A 22,778-nucleotide genomic window follows, 5' to 3' on the forward strand; every position below is an offset into this window, starting at 1 on the left:
CCGATTTCCCCCGCTTCATTCTTCCCCTCCCGCTACCTTCTTCTTCTTCTTTTTTTTTTCTTAACATATATTGCATTATTTGTTTCAGAGGTACAGATCTGAGATTCAACAGTCTTGCACAATTCACAGCGCTTACCAGAGCACATACCCTCCCCAGTGTCTATCACCCAGTCACCCCATCCCTCCCACCCCACCCCCCCACTCCGAGATTTTACATTTCTAACAAGTTTCCAGGTGATGCTGATGTTGCTGGTCCATAGGCCACACTTGGATTATCAAGGAGCTAAAGACTCTAGCAAAAAGATTCCTTGCTTTAACTTTTCTATTTATACCTCTTTTCCTTGCTAATTCTCCTATCCATGCATTTTTCTAATAAAAACGTGGGGAGGGGGTAGAAAACCTCACAAAGGGCTTTTTCTCCCAAGCAACTATTAGCTACACCCACTGCTTTCGTGAACATGTCAAACATCTATCTCATGTGATTAAATACTTCTGTGGAACCTCTAATATTTCAAACAGGGCACCTAGATATTCAGTAAAAGAATAAGACTGGGAACAGCAATTAATTCTAGTTATGCCATATGGCAGTATAGAACACCGGCTGGAACCTGAGAACTCAATTTCACAAGAGCCTTACTTATTCTGAATTTTAATCATTGTAGGATCAGCAAACATATATGCCTACCAACCTGCTCCATTTTCACAAAATTCTAAAGAATAATCACACTGCACACTCAAAAATGATTGGTTTTTCCCACATGGACTTAAAATTTCTCTCCTATCGGATTCTCAAAATAAAGTAGCTGCTGACAGCTCCAATTTAATCTCCCTGTTAAATAAAATCTTCAAATAGTTCTCCTTTTAATGACTAGAATCACTGGCTTTTCATTTCATCATCAGCTCACAAATTTGCACAAGTATAATTATTTCTGGTTCTGGATTCCCCAGTCCTGGGGTTGGTTCAGGTGCTGGCTTCCCATCCCGGTGGACTCCTTCCATCAAGCCTGTCACTGCTGAGACACCCATTACACCATACACTCTCCATTTCACCTCTCTCCAGGATGGAGACATTATCATTTTCAACACATACTCCATCCCCTGTCCTCTTAGAGCTAAGATACTTTCATCTCCTGTACATCTAATAATTGCAAGATAAAGACAGAAAAATCAGTTCTTGTTCTGTGAACTTTTGTCTCCAGTGCTTGAGAGACTATCCTAATATCCCCTGAACATGTTTTAGTGATAACATTTACTGCACTAGGGCCAAAATGATTTTCTGCCACTTTCAATTCTAGTTCAATAAAAGAATAAGAGCTTTGTTTCTAACCTCTGTCATTTTTAATACCATAAAGTGATTTTAAAAATGTAAAATTGAGTTCCATTTCCTACTGGACTACCAATCTCATATTAGCTTTCCTTTTATCAAATTTATGAGAAAAGTCAGAAATTGCCTTTCCTTAAAAAAAATAAAAATTTCAGGATCTCCTGGGCAGAATGTTTGAATTGAATTTTAGCACTCCATAATTGCTGGCCTAGAAGTTTTAAAGAAGTATAAAAGTTAGCTACTTATATCAGGAATAACAAACTGGAGGATTATCCTTTAGTTCACTTAAAGTAACAAAAATAATAAGGTTATTCCTAGAAAATCACCATCTTTAAAAACCCCAAATATGTTTATTACATTTCCAAATTGAGGAAGTCTATGGTTTTCTGAAACCACAGTGAATGAAATCCGTGGTTTCTGAAATGCAAAGTCAAACAAAAAATATTTTTGCAACTTTATATTATGAAAATTTTCTAATATGCATAAAAATGGAAAGAACTCCATATATACCTACAGCATAGCCTCTATAATTCACATTTTGTTGTATTTGCTTTGTCACATATCCATCCATCCATCCATCCATCCATGCATCTATCCACTCATCCACCCATCTACCCATCCATCTTTCTTTTGATGCATTCCAAAATAAATTAGTATACATTATACATGAGTTTACTCCCTCCATAACCATTTTAGTATGCATATATAATTGACTAAACTTCAGTATTTGTTATGGTTCTTTTAAACCAATAATCTTTTGAAAGATGCCAATTCATTTTTTGTAACGGCTTAGCTAAGTAAACAACCAAATACAAATTCTAAATCCTAATCTTATATTAATTCTATTAATTTGAGTAATTTCTTATATCCCAGTTCTCTCACCAACAAAGGCACAAGGACACTTGATAGACATGGTAAAAGGTGTCAGTTACCAAACTGCAAAATGGATCTTGTGGGTTATGGCAGAATTCACAAATGAGAGAGACACTCACAGATATAACTTAGAGAAATAGCTAACTGGAGATTATGCGGACATAGAGTTTTCTGTAAATCATACTGAAAACCTCAACAAGGCTCACAAACTTAAGAGGGAGCTTGAGTTTGAGCATTAAATAATAATGCATCTTATATAAACCACATTGTAGCCACAATACAACAATCTGAAGCTGGACTTTTGAAGACTAGGTCACTCCAGGAATAAATTTGGCAGCAAAGTACTAGCACCAAATTGGAGTTTTCTTGGCTTTGCAAAGCCGTGTTGTTACTGATTTGTAAACTCCCTAATAACTGACTACAGTTAGAGCTGCCATAGGGAGAGCTGCCCGTCCTTTATGAGCTGTTTGTTCCCCTACACTGATCTTCCTTTTTTTTTTCTCTTTCAGAGGATTGGCCCTGGAAGGGGCATCCTTTGAAGCCTGAAGAATCAAAGCTATTGCAAAGCACTGCTGAGAGTTTTGAAAGAAATATGAAGAAACTACATTGGACCTGGGGAGATAGGCTGAGATCCTCCCAAACAGGTCAGCAGTTGGTCTATAAAATATTCCCATTGCCAAGGAGGCGGTGACATCTTGTGTAAATCAAAGACTAAAACCCTAAGATATCTCATTTCCATTTTAAATGCATGGGGGTTAAATATGGATATCTAGCACTCGAGAAGATCCTGGGGGATTGATTCCCCACCCCCACCCCCACCCCGTCTTCTCTGAGCCCTTTGCTGAGCGTGATAAGTAGGACTGCATTTCATTATCAACCCTGCTAGCACTGCACTTCGGGGAGACTAGATGAGGCTACACAGTGGGGGAGAAGATCCGGCTTCCAAAGAAGAAATGATTCACATGGTGCGATTATAAAAACCCACTTTAGGCCCAACTCATTTTCAACAGAATCGTGAAATAAAATAAAATCCCAAGGAAATGAAATTTCCTGCATCATTTTCCAAATTAAAAAAAAAAAATCACAGCAACACCATAAAAGAAATCAAATAGAGGTGTCAAACTTTGGTTGGTAATGTTTTTATTTTTGTAACATTTAGAAAAAAAATAATTCCAAAAAACATGTTGGGGGGAGGCAACTTCAAAAGAAAACATAAGATCATCGTTAGGGCTATCTTCAATTGAATCAGTCAGCGTTATAGAAATAACATCAGAACGAAGAGTTTGGCTCCTGACAGCTGACCCAGTGCTCTTATTATCTCTCTCCCCTTTGCTCTAGTTTCACGAAGTGGATACAGGGTGGGTCTATACCCGAAATAAGAGAAAACAAGCAAATTAGAGAAAACCACAATCAGGAAGGCTCCACACCACAAGGTCCCTGGAAATCCACAAATAGATGAACAGTGGGAGGCATTTTTTTTTCCAGTGGCTTTCTATAAGCAGAGAAAATAGTGCAGTGCTGGAATAAAAGACTAGCTCCAGATAGAATGAAACTTAAAATCAAGGCCAAAACAATGGTGTGGTAAAATGAAGACAGTGATTTCATACAAATGATCTTTTCACACAAGGCATGAATTAAGAACCTCTATTTATAGACAAATAGACAAGCTTCCTGTATTAAAAATTGACACAGGATTTTCTGAGACCTTTCAAGACAAATCCATATTGAGTAGATAATAGGAATGTGCCCAAGCGATAACAATGGCTGTAATTCTATCAGGAGTAAAGCAAATTTCAGTGACCTAACCACATGGCTAAAGAGTGTGCTCAGCTTACTATTCTAGTGGGTTAGTCCAACCTGAAGGGTGCAAGCTCAGTCACTTGCCTGCCTCCTAGGTCACATTTCAAAATTCCTTTCACTCTTGATAGACCATATTATTCTGTTTAAAGAGATCAGTACTTGGAATTTTTAATAAAATTTATTCATCCATGTTTTAAATGCTTTTTAAAAAACCTACCTATTACTTAGCATGAAAAAATACTAAAATATTATTATATATCAGAGTTACTTATATAAAATATTTTATAGGATACTCAAAGGGAGAAGCTTCTGCCCACTAACATCACCACAATAACCCAGTGTAAAAGAAAAAAATGGATCAATTTAATCTTGGATCTGGCACCAAACCCAAGATAGCCTTACAAGTGATAATCATCATCATAACATTAAAAGGCAAGTTATATATTTCAAGGCCGCTTGGGAAGAGCAGAAGACTTGCTAGGAAACAACACATAATAAGATGATCTTCCTTTCCAGGTTAAGCCAAGAGACCAGAAGTGGGGGATATCATATCAGTCTCACCTGCAGAGCATTTCAGAGTCAAAGAACACTAAATATAACCCCTCACTGTCAGATAAGTATATCCCCAAAAATCTTTTAACACAGTTGTGAAATCTCAACATACATTCACTGAATAACAGAACACTAGTACAGAAATTTGGCATATAATTGATTGGTGATAGCCCTGAATTTGTTGCGGGGTTGTTTCCTTTCTTGGTTTAAGGATGGAAAGCAGGGATAAGACTGAGAAAGGAAGAAATGAATTATTAACCTTCAAGATATGGTCAAATTACTGCTATAACTTTGGAGCCTTTTCAGAGCCATTGAAACTTAGATGGATTGTACAAGTATCTCCTCCTCTTTCTTTTTCTGAGTTGGCAATGAAACTCCAGTGTAGGTAGCAAAATGAAACATCAGAAAGATATTATGAGCAAATAACTAAAATCACAAGTAACACAAACACATTAAATAATAGCACATTATACCTTAGTTCTCTTCAAGCATGCTTCATTTGAGTGTGTTTTCTTTTGGGGTATTTAAGCTCAATAACCAGCACTTATGAAAGGTCAAACCTTCTATGTAATTAATGGTAATGATATTTACAGTATACTATTTTGAAACTCTTCTAAGAGTTGTGTCAGACTAAATTTTCATCTCTCTTCCCATAAAACAAAGACATCTGATGATATTCTTTTTTAAAAAAGATTTATTTATTTATTTTAGAGAGAGCGGGGGGGAGGGGGAGGGGGAGAGAAAGCATCTCAAGCAGACCCCCCCACTGAGCACAGAGCCCAACATAGGGCTCGACATGGGGCTCAATCTCACAACCCAGAGATCATGACCTGAGCCGAAATCAAGAGTTGGACGCTCAACTGACTGAGCCACCCAGGTGTCCCTGATGATACATTCTTAAGCTAAATCCTGCTTTAAAGTTAAATCCATATTAAGCTGGAAAGAAAAGCTTGAACTTCCTAAAGAAAACTGAATTGCTTTTATATTTGTATTAAAGTATCATGTTTCATGCAGAGCTATACACTAGCCACCCACAATGAGACACGTTCAAGATACTCTTTCAGCCTGTACATTAAACGTCCTGGGTTTTGTGCCATAATCCTGTTACAGAAAGTTATTTCTTGATTTCTTTCCCTTTCAATATGCTATAAATCTACCTGTCTCTTTTGGAGCTCCTTTAAGTTTCACAGAAGGAAACAATACTCCAAGTTTGTTTCCATTGGCTCTGACCTTCACTTCCAACAGTGAGCATAAACGACCAGTTGTTCCAAAACAGGCCATCAAGAAAGAATATATCCCTAACTCAGTAATAAAAATATTCTTTTTTCTTCATTCCTTCCCCCACTCTCAAGGTATTCTTGCTGTCAGATGGTCTCCACTGAATCAAACTTTTAAGAAATGCTCAACTGTTTCTGCAAATGCTTGAGGCCGCCGTCAAGCGTCGAAGTGCATCTCCTGTCTGCTTCATTCCAGGTGTCCCACATCTGGCGCTGATCCTGCAGTGACCACCATAATAAAACAGGAGGAGCCTGTGCCTGGCTTTCATCCTAATCATTCTCTAAAGAGCTCAATGAAAACTTGGACTCAGAATGCGAAAGCTGTTAGATTTTAGGGAGAAGGTTTAAATGAGACAGTTGGAAGAAGAACAATGAATATCACAGCTCAGGACATGGACTACCACAAAACAGCTTCACTTCCTTGGAGTCACAGGAATTAGTACTTTTTTTTTTTGTCTTACATGGAATACATTATCCTTCATTGGTGATACATGAAAGCCAAAAAAAAAAAAATAGTGTGTAGATAGAGATACAGATACGATTTTTGTTTGTTTTCTAAGTCTGGGAGGAAAGAGAACAGCTAAGCTACCTGTACTGAGAAACAGATAAGCACTTGGAGGACATCCATGAGTCTTGACACAACTCTCATTTCCTGGGGCTGGTCACACTAGACAACAGAAAGGTGGCAAATGGCACATTATAACAGCTGTGATGGAGTCAGACACTTTGACTTACGGCAATTCCATAGCCGTGGCAAACACCACTGAATTCTGAGTCACCATAAAAATTAGGGCCAAGCCTCTAGAGTTTACCAAGAATCAGAGGCAGAGTTATTTTCACTACTCTCTACCCTTTTCATTCTCAAGCAGCTCAACTTGAGGAAAGAATTAGAGGAACTGAAGCAAGAAAACAACAAAGATAGAGTGGAAAGTTGTGTGTGTGTGTGGGGGGGAATATATATGTGTGTGTGTGAGTATACATAGTATTTATATCTACTGAGTGGCTTTCTCAGATTTCCTGCTTGAGGTTTTTGTTTTGTTTTGTTTTTTAAAGATTTTATTTATCTATTTGACAGAGGGAGAGAGACAGTGAGAGAGGGAACACAAGCAGGGGGAGTGGGAGAGGGAGAAGCAGGCTCCCCGCCGAGCAAGGAGCCCGATGTGGGGCTCGATCCCAGGACCCTGGGACCATGACCTGAGCTGAAGGCAGACGCTTAACAACTGAGCCACCCAGGCGCCCTCCTGCTTGAGGTTTCTTATCCACCTTCAAGTAAGCCCTGAAGTGTCAAATCATAATTTTAGATAGGTTCTTATCCCCCAAAATGTACCAAACCCTAAAATATCCTCGCTTTAATATGACTAAAGATACAACTTTTTAAACAACTTTCAGTGGTTCTTTCCATGTTACACGGCAACTTGCCATATACATTTAACTCTCAAGTTTGATGATTTCCAAATTTCTTTTCACACCTGGCTTTTTGGCATGAGATAAAATGCCATACAGCAAGAGTAAATGTGGCGGTATTGTACAAGCTTTCGGTATCAATACATAGAGTATATAATTTGACCAGCCATAAACAGGACTATAGAAGCAACATGGCTGAAGAAGAACATTCAGTAAAACAAGGGTTACATTAACAGGATGATGATTGAATGGGTGGATGTAAGACAATTTCAAACAGCTTGCCAAAGGAAAGCCTCATTTTTCCATTTTCTGGTACAGTATCTAATTTCTGGCTCCTCATTTCCTCCGTGATCTGATAATTATGAAATTCTAAATAAAGTGTCATCTTTCTTGCAACAAATCAATGAACAGAAAGCTCCCATCAGATGTTTCCTAAAGCTCCTGCTGATTATTTCCTGAATTCTATCCCACAAACCACACAGCAAGTTCTTTGAGAACAAGGAACCCTCTCCACCCATAACAAATACAGCTCTTTTCTGTGTGCATGGGTGTGTGTGTGCATTAAAAAGGAGGACTAAGAAATAATATGCAATTGATAACAATGAGTTACCACAAAATCACCTTTTATTACCAATTTCAGATTGAAATTTAGCCCCTCCAAACACTGTAGTACAAATATGGGACAGGAGAATTCCTCCTCATTGTATATATTTGTTCATAAAGATGCAGTAACATTTTTTTTGCATTCCTTATCACAAATTTATACCAATAGCACCACCATTACACAATTATATTTTGGGCATCCCTCTTCCCTATCCTACAATTTGAAATAATGCCACCTTTATTCCTCAGGCAATCCTTATAATAATCCTGTAATACAAAGGTCAACTCATGAAAATAAATTCTATGGGTTACTAATGAAGGCTTCAGATACACAAGTAAGTCTTAACTTATCTACTGATAAAGTAACATTATGGAGAAGTTTGTTTTAAACACTCTTCCAGCATACCAAAAATTATAGATATTCTCACTTTTGCAAAAAGCTCCTATCTTCTGCATTCTGTTTGTTTCAATTATTCAGGGCAACCCAGGCTGATAATTACACAGTCTCCAGTTGCTGAGTAAAAGTGATGCTTAATTAGCCAGCAGGAAAGATCGATTAAAATCCAGCAGGGCATCTTGTGAAGTTCTCTCACATTTCTGGAGGGAATAGATTCTGACTGTGCCCTTCCAAAGGAGAAAATTCCCTGCTTCTAAGGAGTTTCAGCGAGGTTTCTAAAGTAGATGCTCAGATCAGTCAGGCACACAAATTAAATCCCAGTCATAACCCTACAGATGTTCTCTCTTTTCTAAGAGTGCTTAGTTCAAACATTCTGAACCACATTGCCATAGGGTTGAGAAAGCTTAAAATAACACTGAACTGATCCCCAATTCTCGTTCAGTTACCATATCTCAAGCAAAAAGTGGCAATATATTATAAGGAAATATATTATAAAAGAAAATTTTTATTCTTTTCTCCCCCTAGAAAGTATATGTATCTGCCAGATGCTCACATTCTAAAAGGCACAAATTAGGTCAGGACCTCTTATTTTAAAAAGTCAATGAGTATGATACTCCAAACCAGTCTGAGACTAAAACATACCAATATGGTCAAAGAATCAACTGGATAAGTCTGGTTTAAGTTTTCTATTAGGGAAGGAGTTGTGGAAGTAAAATCAGAACCAAAAATTATAACAAAAATCAATTATCTCTAACTGCCTAACATCTTCCCTTTGGTAGTTTGGACAAGCATAAATGTTTAGCTTTACACATTTTGCAAAAGCATTCAATAAAGATGAACATAACAATCTAAAGCTAAAAGCAGATTCATTATCGTAAGATACATAATGATGAAAGTATTTTTATTTTGGTAAGCTAGCTACATTAACCATGCCTCCCTACCTCCAATTCAACTCAGTAAAAATTTATTAAGCCTCTGTCAAGTATAAAAAACTATGGTAAGTGTGTCCTACATGGTTAATTGATACACTATGAAAGTAGATTTTACTGACTATGAATTGTTTCAAAGCTGACAAGAAATGGACCCAGTTTATACAAACCTAGTTTTGACTTGTTGGAAACCCCGTAGAATATGGTCTCTGTGGTCCCTCGCAGTAGCACTGAGATTCTCATTCCGCAAACCTTCCCCCAAGAACTCCTCAGCATCTAAAAGAAAAGGAAAGTTGATCAACAGAAAAGAAGTATTAAGGGCGAAATAGGAAAATCTGAAGGATTAAGAAATAGGTATTATTTTCTCTTTAAAAACTTTAAAGTTGCAAAGCAATGTGAATATACTTAATACCACAGAACTGTATACTTACTAATGGTTAAAACAGTAAGTTTTATGTTATGTATATTTTACCTGAATAAGAAATGAATAAAGCTTTAATATGACTATAAGTGATGCCTTCTGATGATCCAAGACCTTGCTACAATTTGGAATGCTACTGCATTTATTTTTTTATTTTTATTTTTTTTAAAGATTTTATTTATTTGTGAGAGAGAGAATGAGAGACAGAGAGTGTGAGAGGGAGGAGGGTCAGAGGGAGAAGCAGACTCCCTGCTGAGCAGGGAGCCCGATGCGGGACTCGATCCCGGGACTCCAGGATCATGACCTGAGCCGAAGGCAGTCGCTTAACCAACTGAGCCACCCAGGCGCCCCTGCTACTGCATTTATTAATCACAAAAAATAACTATTTTCTAAACCATTTCAAAGGAACATGGAAATATTAATTATCTCTGATGGCAGAGGATGGACTGTCAATTTCCTAAACCTATAAATATTACAAACCAGTCATAGAAGGTCACAGGCCAACAGAAGTGAGAAAGAAACACCAGTAAATAGAGCTGAAATTAAAAATAGAGCTGAACTACAAAATCAGGAACAAAAAGGGCAGGCATTCAAAGAAGAAAAATTAATTGGCAAATACATCATCAATGAAAATGACAATGCAACCAAGTGAAGGAACTCACATGGAAAAGAAAAATGTGTCCAAGAGAAGGAAACTGCAATTAATGTGAACATACATTATAAAATAGGGACATGATAGAAATACATAATATGAAACAAATCATGTTATGTTGAAAGAAATGGGGGGGCATCTAGATACTTTCAAAGACAAAGTACAGGGACACCTGGGTGGCTCAGTCGTTAAGCATCTGCCTTCGGCTCAAGTCATGATCCTGGGGTCCTGGGATCGAGCCTCCCTGCTCGCGGGAGGCCTGCTTCTCCCTCTCCCACTCCCCCTGCTTGTGTTCCCTCTCTCCCTGTGTCTCTCTCTGTCTGTCAAATAAATAAAATTAAAAAAAAAAAAGACAAAGTACATTGATAATGATTACAATTGCCAGATATACCAGCTACATACTTTACTATGCAAAAAAGGGTTATCATCCCTACAAAGTATATAAATGACACAGTTAAGATTTCCCACCTCCAAAAGCAGTGCCTGCCATACACAACTGTGTCACATATGCTATCAAAATAATGTTATGAATTTATACAGTTGGGTTACATAAGCATGGTTAAAAATTTGATTTACGGGCACCTGGGTGGCTCAGTTGGTTAAGCGACTGCCTTCGGCTCGGGTCATGATCCTGGAGTCCCGGGATCGAGTCCCGCATCGGGCTCCCTGCTCAGCGGGGGGTCTGCTTCTCCCTCTGACCCTCTCCCCTCTCGTGCTCTCTGTCTCTCATTCTCTCTCTCAAATAAATAAATAAAATCTTTAAAAAAAAAATTTGATTTACATTCATACCATTCAACACCACCAAAACAACAACAACAAAATCCTAGATAGCCATCACCAGTGCTTTTGCTGAGGTATAAAGTTTTGGAAATTAAAAATTTCATGGAGGGCCACCATCAACTTCCAAGGCTTACATCATGTTTCTTGCATTTGTCATTTAATGGGTTCCTTGAAGGCTAAAGAATGAGGAGATGGGAAGTTGAATTAAAAGATAAAAATAAATGCTACCCAAAATTCAATGAATGTAATAATACACCTAATAATAAAGGACAAGGACCACATGATCATCTCAATAGAGGCAGAAAAAGCATTTGACAAAATTCAAGATAATAAATACTCAACAAACTAGGAAGAGAAGGAAACTTCCTCAGCCTGATAAAGAGCGCTACAAGAAAACCCCACAGCTAACATCATACTTAATGGTCAAAGACTGATTCTTTCCCTCTGTTCCTAAGATCAGAAATAAAATAAGGATGTCTGCTCTCACCATGTATACTCAGTCAGGGCAACTGCACAAGAAAATGAATTTAAAATAGTCGAGATTAGAAAGGAAGAAGTGAAACTATCTCTACTTGAAGATTACATGATCTTGTATAAAGAAAACTCTAAGGAACCCACTAAACAACTACTAGAACTAATAAACAAATTCAGTAAGTTTGCAAGATACCAGATTAATAAACAAAAACTATCTTTCTATAGAGTAGCAATGAACAAAACAAAAATGAAATTAGAAAAATTCCACTTAAGATAGCATAAAACAGGGGCGCCTGGGTGGCTCAATTGTTAAGCGTCTGCCTTCGGCTCAGGTCATGATCCCAGGGTCCTGGGATCGAGCCCCACATCGGGCTCCCTGCTCCGCGGGAAGCCTGCTTCTCCCTCTCCCACTCCCCCTGCTTGTGTTCCCTCTCTCGCTGTGTCTCTCTCTGTCAAATAAATAAATAAAATCTTTAAAAAAAAAAAAAAGATAGCATAAAACAGAATTAAATACTTAGAAATAAATTTAACAGAAGCAGTGCAAGACTTACACTCTGAAAATAGCAAAAAAAATTGTTGAAAAAAATTGAAGATCTAAACAAATGGAAAGACATCCATGTTCATAGACAAAAAGACTTACTATTGTTAAGATGGCAATATTCCCCAAACTGATCTAAAGATTTAATGGAATCCCTATAAAAATCTCAGTTGGCTTTTTTGCAGAAATTGATAAACTAATCCTAAAATTCATTTGAAAACTCAAGGGACCCAGAATAGCCAGAACAATTTTGAAAAAGAAGAACAATGCTGGAGGATTCACATTTTCTTTTTTCTAAGATTTTATTTATTTGAGAGAGAGAGCGGGTGAGAGAGCGACAGCACAAGTGGGGGTGGGGGAGAGAAGGGTAGAGGGAGAGGGAGAAGCAGACTTCCTGCTGAGCAGGGAGCCCAATGAGGGGCTCAATCCCAGGACACTGGGATTATGACCTGAGCGGAAGGCAGATGCTTAACTGACTGAGCCACCCAGGCGCTCCAGGATTCACATTTTCTGATTTCAAAACTTACTACAAAATTACAGTAATCAAGACAATACAGTACCAGCATAAAGACAGACACATAAATCAAAGGAATAAAACTGAAACTTCAGAAATAGGCCTTCACATTTATAGTCAATAAATTTTTGACAAGGATGCCAAGACAATTCAATAGGAAAAAAAATAGTTTTTTCAACAAATGGTGCTGGAACTACTGAATATCCACATATAAAAAACTGAAGTTGGATCCCTACCTCACACAATACACAAAAATTAATGCAAAATGCATCAAAGACCTAAATGTAAAATGTGAAACTATAAAATTCCTAGAAGAGAACAAGCATAAATCCTTGTGACCTTGCATTAGGTAATATTTCCAAAATTAGGTAAGTGTCTTATATGTGATCCCAAAAGAACAAGCAACAAAAGAAAAAATAAATTGGACATCAAAAAATTAAAAACTATTGTGCTTCAAAGGATGTCATCAAGAAAATGAAAAGACAACCCACAGGAGAAAATTGCAAATCATATAGCTGATAAGAGACTTATATGTAGAATATATAGAGAACTCTTACAACTCAACAATAAAAAAACAAACAATTCAATTTTAAAATGAGCAAAGGATCTCAACAGACATTTACCCAAAGAGAATATACAAATGGCCAATAAGCACATGAGAGGATGCTCAACATCAGTTGTCATCAGGGAAATGCAAACCCAAACCACAATGAGATACCACTTCACACTCCCTAGGATGGCTACAGTCAAAAATATGGACAAAAATGAATGCTGTAGAAATTGGGACCCTCATATTTTACTGCTGGGAATGTAAAATGGTGTCGTTGCTTTGTAAAACAGTCTTGTGGTTCCTCAAAAGGCTAAACAGAAAGTTACCATATGACCCAGTAATTCCACTACTAGATATATACCCAAGAGAAATGAAAACAAATATTCATAGCAGCATTATTCTTAATAGCCAGTATGTTCTCTCTCACTTGGGAAAGAACACAAGTGTCCATCAACTGATGAATGGATAAATAAAATATGATATATCTATACAATGGAATATTATTCACCAATAAAAAGAAATGAAATATTGATACATGCTACAATATGGGTGAATCTCTGAAATTGTTATGGTAAGTGAAAGAAACTAGTCACAGGACCACATATTGTATAAATCAATTTACATGAAATATACAGAATAGGCAAATCTATAGAAACAGAAAGTAGATTAGTGGATGCCTACAGCTGCAGGAAGGAGGGGGACTGGGGAGTGAAGGCTAAGGAGTTCAAGTTTTCTTTTGAGATGATGAAAATGTTCTAAAATTTATTGTGGTGATAACTGCACAATTCTGTGAGTATACTAAAAGCCATTGAATTGTACACTTTAAAGGGTAGGTTGAATGATATATGAACTATATCTCAATGAAGTTGTTAAAAATGAAAGAAGGAATGGGGCGCCTGGGTGGCTCAGATGGTTGAGCATCTGCCTTCGGCTCAGGTCCTCCTGGGATCGAGTTCCGCATCGGGCTCCCTGCTAGGCGGGGAGCCTGCTTCTCCCTCTGCCTCTGCCTCTCTCTCTCTCTCTCTGACTCTCATGAATAAATAAATAAAACATTTAAGAAAAAAATGAAAGAAGGAAAGAGAGAGAGGGAGAAAGAAAGAAAAGAGAAGAGAAGAGAAGAAAAAAGGAAGGAAAGGAGGGAGGGAGAAAGGAAGGACAAACAATATCTGTACATACCTTTCTGAACTTTCAAAATTGAAGGAAAATGAAAACATCCCTCAAGGACTGAGACAAAAAAAAAATAAGTTTTTTACAAAACAACAGAGTCAAAATGGCCTCTCCACAAAATAAGCATCAGAAGATGAAAGTTTTACAGAGTTTTAAAGGAAAAATTCTGTGTTCAAGAATAAAATAAAACCAGAACTTAATATTAAAAAGAGTAAACAAACCCCTCCACACCTAGACATTGAAAACACACTCCTACACATGTCATGGGTCAGAGAGGAAACGCAAAACTACAATTTCAACCTACTGAGAAAATAGCCTGAATAAAATATTGTAGGATGTAACCAGCATTGTACTGACAAATTCATAGACTTAAATGTTTCCACTATTAAATAAGAAAAAAGCACCAAACTCAAGAAATCAGAAAAGAGCAATAAAACAAGCCTATGGAAAATAGGAAGAAGGAAACAATAAAGATAAAAGCAGAATTAATAAGTCAGAACAGTGGCTAACAGTGCTCTCTGGAGTCACAACCCTCTGATAAGGAAGAGAAAGAGCAGGGGCAGGTCAAATGAGAGGGACTCTGGGAAACTCCCTCCCTCCCCTATGCCTTAATCACAAGCACTTGGCTTTTATCTATTTATACACTGCAATCTCATGTGAGACTTTAATTTTGAAAAGGGTTCCATTGTACATCTTAGTGGTTAAAAACCACTGACCTTAAAAGCAGTGAAAAAAAAAATGTGTAAATGCTAAAGAAGTGTTTAACAGCTGGGAATTTTCAGAGGTGAGGGGGAAATCCAATAAGTTGAAAAAGCATTAGCATATATAATCAAGGAAAAGGGAAAGAAAGCACAAATATACAGAAATGAAGCAGAATAAAAGGGAGCAATAACAAACATAGGAATCTTAATAAGATAATGAAACATTTTATAAAGTTGGTGAGATTACAAGTTATTTTAATTTTCTTCTTTGTGCTTTTATGTAATCTGCCTTTTATGATATTAGGTATCATTTTTCCCCTTAGAAAGGTTATTTTCAAAAAGAAGGCCCTATGTAAACAAAATAAAATGCCATGCAAATAAATTTGAAAACTGCAGTGAAACAATTACTGAGAAAAATACAGATTTCTAAAACTGAATTGAGAAATGGAAAACCTGAATCCCAAACAAGCTAATAACCAGGGAAAAAGAAGAAAAGTTCGTCAAATTGTTAAAAAAAAAAAAAAAAAGTTCAGATTCATATAGTTGTATAGATGTCTTTCAAACTTCTAAGTAATAAATCATTCTCATTCGACATAAATTATCTCGGTGCACAGAAGAGAATGCTTCTTTTTTTTTTTTTAATTTTTATTTATTTATTTGACAGAGAGAGACACAGCGAAAGAGGGAACACAAGCAGGGGGAGAGGGAGAGGGAGAAGCAGACTCCCAGCTGAGCAGGGAGCCCGATGCGGGGCTCGATCCCAGGACCCTGGGATCATGACCTGAGCTGAAGGCAGACGCTTAACGACTGAGCCACCCAGGTGCCCCGAGAATGCTTCTTAGGATGCCTGGGTGGCTCAGTTGGTTAAGCATCTGTCTTCGGCTCAGGTCATGACCCCAGGGTTCTGGGACTGAGTCCCACATCAGGCTCCCTGCTCAGCAGGGAGCCTGCTTCTCCCTCTGGCTGCTATGCCCCTGCTTGTGTGTGCTCTCTCTCTCTGACAAATAAATAAATAAAATCTTAAAAAAAAAAAGAAGTGAATGCTTCTTTAATCATTTAGTAGTTTACTATACAAGTAGGTTGATAAATGGCAAAAACCTCACCTGATGATATTTATTATCTATTTGTGACAAAACTGTATGAAATAGAAGTAAAAGAATACCTTCTTAACCTAAGAGAGATATATATTACATTTATGCCTGAAAAACTAAAGTCATTATCATTAAAGAACGAGATTGGTTTGTCAACTACTCCCACTATTAATTAATATTGTTCTGGAGAAAAAGAAGCCTAAGAAGGAAAAAAATTGTCATTATGTGCAGATATTATAATCAAATATACACAAGCTTAAAACTATGAATTTGAAAAATTTTAGAAATTGTAAGAATTTCTTAGGGTAACCAGAAGGTAAGTATTTTAAAAATCAATAGCTTTTTGGGTATAACAATAACTTGTGTTGGACTAAATTTTGTACAGATAGGAATTGTCAACAAAATATTTAAAAACAACAATTTTAAGGCACCAAACAGTAGCCAAAAGCAGGCAGAAATTGACAGGAATTTGATCCCTGAAAGAAAGGAACTGCAGAGTGAAACTTGCATTTTTATAGCTTTTCATCTAAGGGTACATCCAGACCACATAAGGTGGAGTAGCTGAGGAGTACCCTCAGGCAAAGCTTCGTGGAATGTGGGACAACACCAAATGCCATTACTTTCATTACTTTCATTTTTTTGGTGTTCCAGAAGAGCAGAAAGAGAATGGGTCAAAAAAAAAAAAAAAAATCAGAAGAAATAAGAGCTAAAAATTTCCCAAGTTTGGTAAAAAATACCAATTACATATTCAAGAAGCTCTGTGGATGTCAAGTAGGATAAATACAAAGAAAACTAAATGTAGGCACATTATAGTCATACTGCTGAAAACCAAAGATAAAGGGATAAATTTCAAAGAAGACAGAGAAAATGACCCATTACATATAGGAGAATAAGGATAGGAATAAGAGTGACTTTTCATCAAAAATAAAGGAGGCCAGAAGACACTGGAATGACACCTTTAAAGTGCGGAAAAGAAAAAGAAAAACCCTGTCAATCCAGAATTCTATATCCAGTGACAGCAGTCATCAAAATGTGAAGGCAAAATAAAGACATTTTCCAGATAAGTAAAAGAGGAGAAAATTTTTTGCTAGGAAACCGGCACTAAAAGAAATCTAAAGGATGGGGCGCCTGGGTGGCTCAGTTGGTTGGTGGCTCAGTTGGTTAAACATCTGCCTTCAGCTCAGGTCATGATCTCAGGGTCCTGGGATCGAGCCCCGCATTGGGCTCTCTGCTCAGAGGGAAGCCTGCTTCTCCTTCTCTCACTCCCCCTGCTTGTGTTCCCTCTCTCGCTGTGTTTCTCTCTGTCAAATAAATAAATAAAATCTTTAAAAAAAAAAAAAGATAACTGGCAATTTAAAGCACAGATAAATACTACATTTTGTAGTTTATAACATACATGTTTGTAAAATATATGGCAACAATATAATAGAGGATGGGGAGGTGGGTAAATGGAACCCATTTAGTGGTATAATATTAACTCTAAGTAGACTGTGACAAGTTTAGGATATTGTAATCACTGGAGTAAATGTAACAAACAAAAGAAAGAGGTACAGTTTTTATTTTTATTTATTTTTTAAATTTTTATTTATTTATTTGACAGAGAGAGAGACACAGCGAGACAGGGAATACAAGCAGGGGGAGTGGGAGAGGGAGAAGCAGGCTTCCTGACAAGCAGAGAACCCAATCCGGGACCCTGGGATCATGATCTGAGCCGAAGGCAGACGCTTAATGACTGAGCCACCCAGCTGCCCTGAGGTACAGTTTTTAAAAATAGAGAAATTAAAATGGAATACTAAAAAACATTTAATTTTTAACAAGGCAAGTGTAACTAAAAAATGTGACAATTGGAAAAAGTAAATGGTAGACCCTAAATCCACTCATAACAATAGTTATATTAGATGTAAATGAACTAAACACTCCAATTAAAAAGCAGAGAATGTTTGGGGTGCCTGGGTGGCTCAGTCAGTTAAGCGTAGGACTCTTGATCTCAGCTCAGGTCTCGATCTCAGGGTCTTGAGTTCAAGCCCTACACTGGCCTCCACACGCCCAGCATGAAGCCTACTTAAAAAAAAAATAGAGAATGTTTGACAGAATAAAAATGAAATTATATGCTGTCTACAAGAAACATACTTCAAATATGAAGACACAGATGGCTAAAAATAAAAGAATGGAAGTAACATAGAAACAGCTAGCATAAGGATGGCTATTTTAATGTCAGACAAAGTAGACTTCAAGACAGGAGTGTTACCAGAGATAAAGAGGGATAATTCATTATGATAAAAGGGCCAAGTCATAAGGAAGATATAATCATAGATGTATACACACATAACAATAGAACTACAAAATAGTTGAAGCAAACTCCTACAGGACTAAAGTGAGGAAAAGACATGTCTACAATCATAGTTGGGAATTTTACCACCTCTTTCAGAAACTAAAAGAACAACTAGACAAATAATCACTAAGGAGATAGAGAACCTGAACAACACTATCAACCACTTTGACCTAATTGACATCCATAGGATGATATAGCCAGCAACTGCAGAATATACATTTTTTTTAAATGCACAAGGAATGCTCACCAAAATATACCTTATTCTGAGCCATAAAATAAGTCTTAATAAGTGCCAAAAGTCTAAAACCTTGCAAAATATGTTCCTTGACTACAAAAGAATTAAGTTAGAAATTAGTAAAGAGATATCTAAAAAACCTCCACAATTTGAAATAATATAAACCAAAGAAGAAATAGCCTTCTTTGAATAAACTGAATATTTCAAACTGAATAACTATAAAATACAACATATATAAATTTATAAGATTTATAGATTCTTGTGCTTCAGGGAAATGTATAGTTTTAAATGTTCATGTTAGAGAAGAAGGAAGTTTTAAAATCAATGATCTAAGTTTTCGCCTTAAGAAAATAGAAAAATAAAAGTAGATTAAATCCCAAGTAGAAAATGAAAATAATAAAGATAAGGGCAGAAATCAATTTAGAAAGCAGAAGAAACATCGGTTGTTTTTTTTAAAAGACCAGTAAATTTGATGAACCCCTAACAGGTTTATCAAGATCCATCAAAGGAAAAAAGGGAAACACAAATTACCAATATCAGGAATGAAGAAGGGATATTAAGAAAAATCTCACAGAAGTTAAAAGAATAATAAGGGAATATTATCAACATCTTTTTGCCAATAAATTTGACAACTTATATTAAACTGACAAACTTCTTGAAAAGTACAATTTACCAGAAGGTATACAAGATGAAATACAAAATCCAAATAGCTCTGTATCTATAAAAGAAATTGAATGCATAGTTTTAAAAAACCTTTCCAGAAAGAAAAGTCAGGCCCAGATGATTTCACAAGTTAATTCTATCAAACATTTAAAGTAGAAATAATACCAATCTTGTGCAAACTCTTACAGAAAAAAGATTAGGGTGAACACTTTCCAGTTCGTTTTATAAAACCAGCATAATTCTGATACTTAAACTTGCTAAAGATATTAAGAGAAGAAAATTACAGATCAGTATATAATACATTCGCCCTTCAGAAGATAATGCTATTCACAGTGAATGTGATCTGAACACACTACTCACCACTGAACAGGAAAGAGAATTTAAAAGGTCCCTCAGTATATTACCTCCCTCATTTAACCAAGCTTACCACTCTATCCGATGGGTTTTCTGTTAAGCAATCAACCTCTTTTTTTTTTTTTAAGATTTTATTTATTTATTTATTTGAGAGAGAGAGAGAGAGAAAGAAGGAGCAGGGGCAAAGGGAGAGGGAGAAGCAGGCTCCCCGCTGAGCAGGGAGCCCATGCAACCATTAAAGTATTCAGATAGACTGATAGAGGAAAACAAAAAAAAAAAGAGAGAGATTTCTCAGACTTTAGAAAACAAACACAAACATATTTTACCTTTCTGTCTAATAAAAAAGGTATTGCTGGGGCACTTGGGTGGCTCAGTCAGTTAAGTGCCCAGCTCTTGATTTCAGCTCAGGTCATGATCTCAGGGTCATGACATCGAGCCCCATGTGGAGCTCTATGGTCAGCGGGGAGTCCGCTTGGGAATCTCTCCCTCTTCCCCCTGCTTTCTTTCTCTCTCTAAAATAAATAAATAAATTCTTAAAAAATAAAGAAAGTATTGCTGCTCATTGTAGAAAATTTGGAAAATACAAAAATTGACATAAGGAAGAAAATTGCAATTACTTGCAATTCCACCATTCTTATAGATTTTATTCTCTGCTAACATGACCTTTTTATCTTCATTTACAAAAATAAGATATCAAATATTCTGAGGTTTTTACATTCAACATTGGTTATTGGTTATATTATAGATCCATATAAAAAATATATAGCCATTTAAGCATAATATTCATCATGAAATTTTAAGGAATTCAGAAAATTCTCACAGTGTATTTTTAACACAATACTGAAAAAGAAGGAGGAAGAGAAGGAGAAAGAGGAAGAAAACTGGAGGACTGACTTTACTCAACTTCAAGACTTGCTGCAATGCTGTGGTGATCAAGACAGAGGACTTTGTTGAAAAATAGGACACATACATCAATGGAACAGAACAGAGAGCCTAGAAATAGACCCACATGGAGTCAACTGATCTGTGACAAAGGAGTAAAGGCAATTCAATGGAGAGAGGATAGTCTTTTTTTTTTAAAAGATTGTATTTATTTATTTGACAGAGATAGAGAGCAAAAATAAGCAGAGAGGCAGGCAGAGGGAGAGGGAGAAGCAGGCTCCCCGCTGAGCAGCGAGCCCAATGTGGGACTCGATCCCAGGATCCTGGGATCATGACCTGAGCCAAAGGCAGCCGCTTAACTAACTGAGCCACCCAGGTGTCCCGAGAGGATAGTCTTTTAACAAATGGTGCTAGAACAACTGGACATCCATTTGCAAAAAGAAAAAAGAAAAAAAAGACACAGATCTTTACACCTTTCACAAAAATTAATGCAAAGTGGATCACAGACCTAAATGTAAAACATAGAACTATAAAACCTTAGAAGATAACATAGGAGAAAATGTAGATGACCTTGTGTTTGGCAATAAGCTTTTAGATATAACACCAAAAGCATGGTCCATGAAAGAAATAATTGATGTTAGACTTCATTAAAATGGAAAACTTCTGTTCTGCAAAAGACAACATGAAGAGAATGAAAAGACAAACCTCAGACTGGTAGAAAATCTTTGCAAAACATACAACTGATAAAGGACTGGAACTAAAATATACAAAGAACTCTTTTTATTTTTAAAGATTTTATTCATGTGAGAGAGAGAGAGAAAGCACAGAGGGAGTGAGAGGGAGAAGCAGACTCCCAGTTGAGCAGGGAGCCTGACGTGGGGTTCGATCCCAGGACCCTGAGATCATGACCTGAGCCATAGGCAGACGCTTAACTGATTGAGCCACCCAGGCACCCCTAAAAAGAACTCTTAAAACTCAACAATAAGAAAATAAACAATCCAATTTGAAAGTGGACAAAAGATCTGAGCAGATACCTCACCAGAAATGATATACAGATGACTAATAAGCATATGAAAAGATGCATTATATAACATTAGGGAATTACAAATTAAAACAATAAGAAATCACTACACACCTATTAGAACAGCTAAATTCAAAAAATATTGACAGAACTAGAGGCTGGCAAGGATGTGGAGCAACTGGAACTTTGATTCACTGCTAATGGAAATGCAAAATTGTACAGCCACTTTGGAAGACATTTGGGAGTTTCTTACAAACTAAACAAGTCTTACCATAAGATCCAGCAATCACACTCCTAAGTATTTACGCAACTGAATTGAAAATGTTGTCCACGCAAAAATTTATAATTGCCAAAACTTGGAAGCAACCAAGATGTCTGTCTGTACGTGAATGGATAAATAAACATCTAGACAGTGGAATACTATTTACCACTAACAAGAAATGAGCTATCAAGCCATGAAAAGATATGGGGAAATCTTAAGTACATATTACTAAATCAAAGAAGCCAATCCAGTGGCGTCTGGGTGGCTCAGTCGGTTGAGAATTGGTTCTTGATTTTGGCTCAGGTCATGATCTCAGGGTCGTGGGACTGAGCCCCATGTTGGGCTTCACACTCAGTGGGGAGTCTGCTTGAGATTCTCTCTCTCCTTCTGCTCCTCCCCCTACTCACACTCACACACTCTTTCTCTCAAATATATAAATCTTCAATGAATTTTTTTAAAGGTTTTATTTATTTATTTATTTATTTATTTTTAAATTTTTTTTAAAGATTTTATTTATTTATTTGACAGAGAAAGACACAGCGAGAGAGGGAACACAAGCAGGGGGAGTGGGAGAGGGAGAGGCAGGCTTCCCGTGGAGCAGGGAGCCCGATGCGGGGCTCGACCCCAGGACCCTGGGACCACAACCTGAGCCGAAGGCAGACGCTTAACGACTGAGCCACCCAGGCGCCCCTGTCTCATCTGTTTTTTAAAAATCAGATCTAGGGGGGCGCCTGGGTGGCTCAGATGGTTAAGCGTCTGCCTTCTGCTCAGGTCATAATCCCAGGGTCCTGGGATCGAGTCCCGCATTGGGCTCCCTGCTCAGCGGGGAGTCTGCTTCTCCCTCTCCCTCTGCCTGCGGCTCCCCCTGCTCGTGAGCGCTCTCTCTCTTTCTCTCTGTCAAATAAATAAATAAAATATTTTTAAAAAATCAGATCCAAATTTACATCCACACCTTATTAGATAACAAGGGTATAAATAAGAA

The 22,778-nt window shown here is 37.1% G+C and overlaps 1 protein-coding gene across 1 annotated transcript in view; it reads right to left on the bottom strand.

Moving 5' to 3' along the window:
- Positions 1–22,778, bottom strand: part of SKAP1 (src kinase associated phosphoprotein 1) — a 266,750-nt gene that overhangs the window by 229,794 nt on the left and 14,178 nt on the right. Inside the window, exon 2 of the mRNA XM_081805143.1 lies at positions 9,330–9,435. Within this exon, the coding sequence (XP_081661269.1) occupies positions 9,330–9,435 (106 nt within the window). The remainder of the gene's footprint in view (positions 1–9,329; positions 9,436–22,778) is intronic.

Source organism: Leptonychotes weddellii, chromosome 15 (genome assembly GCF_054177405.1).
Source record: "Leptonychotes weddellii isolate Sample4059 chromosome 15, ASM5417740v2, whole genome shotgun sequence".
In the NCBI taxonomy this organism is placed as follows: Eukaryota; Metazoa; Chordata; class Mammalia; order Carnivora; family Phocidae; genus Leptonychotes; species Leptonychotes weddellii.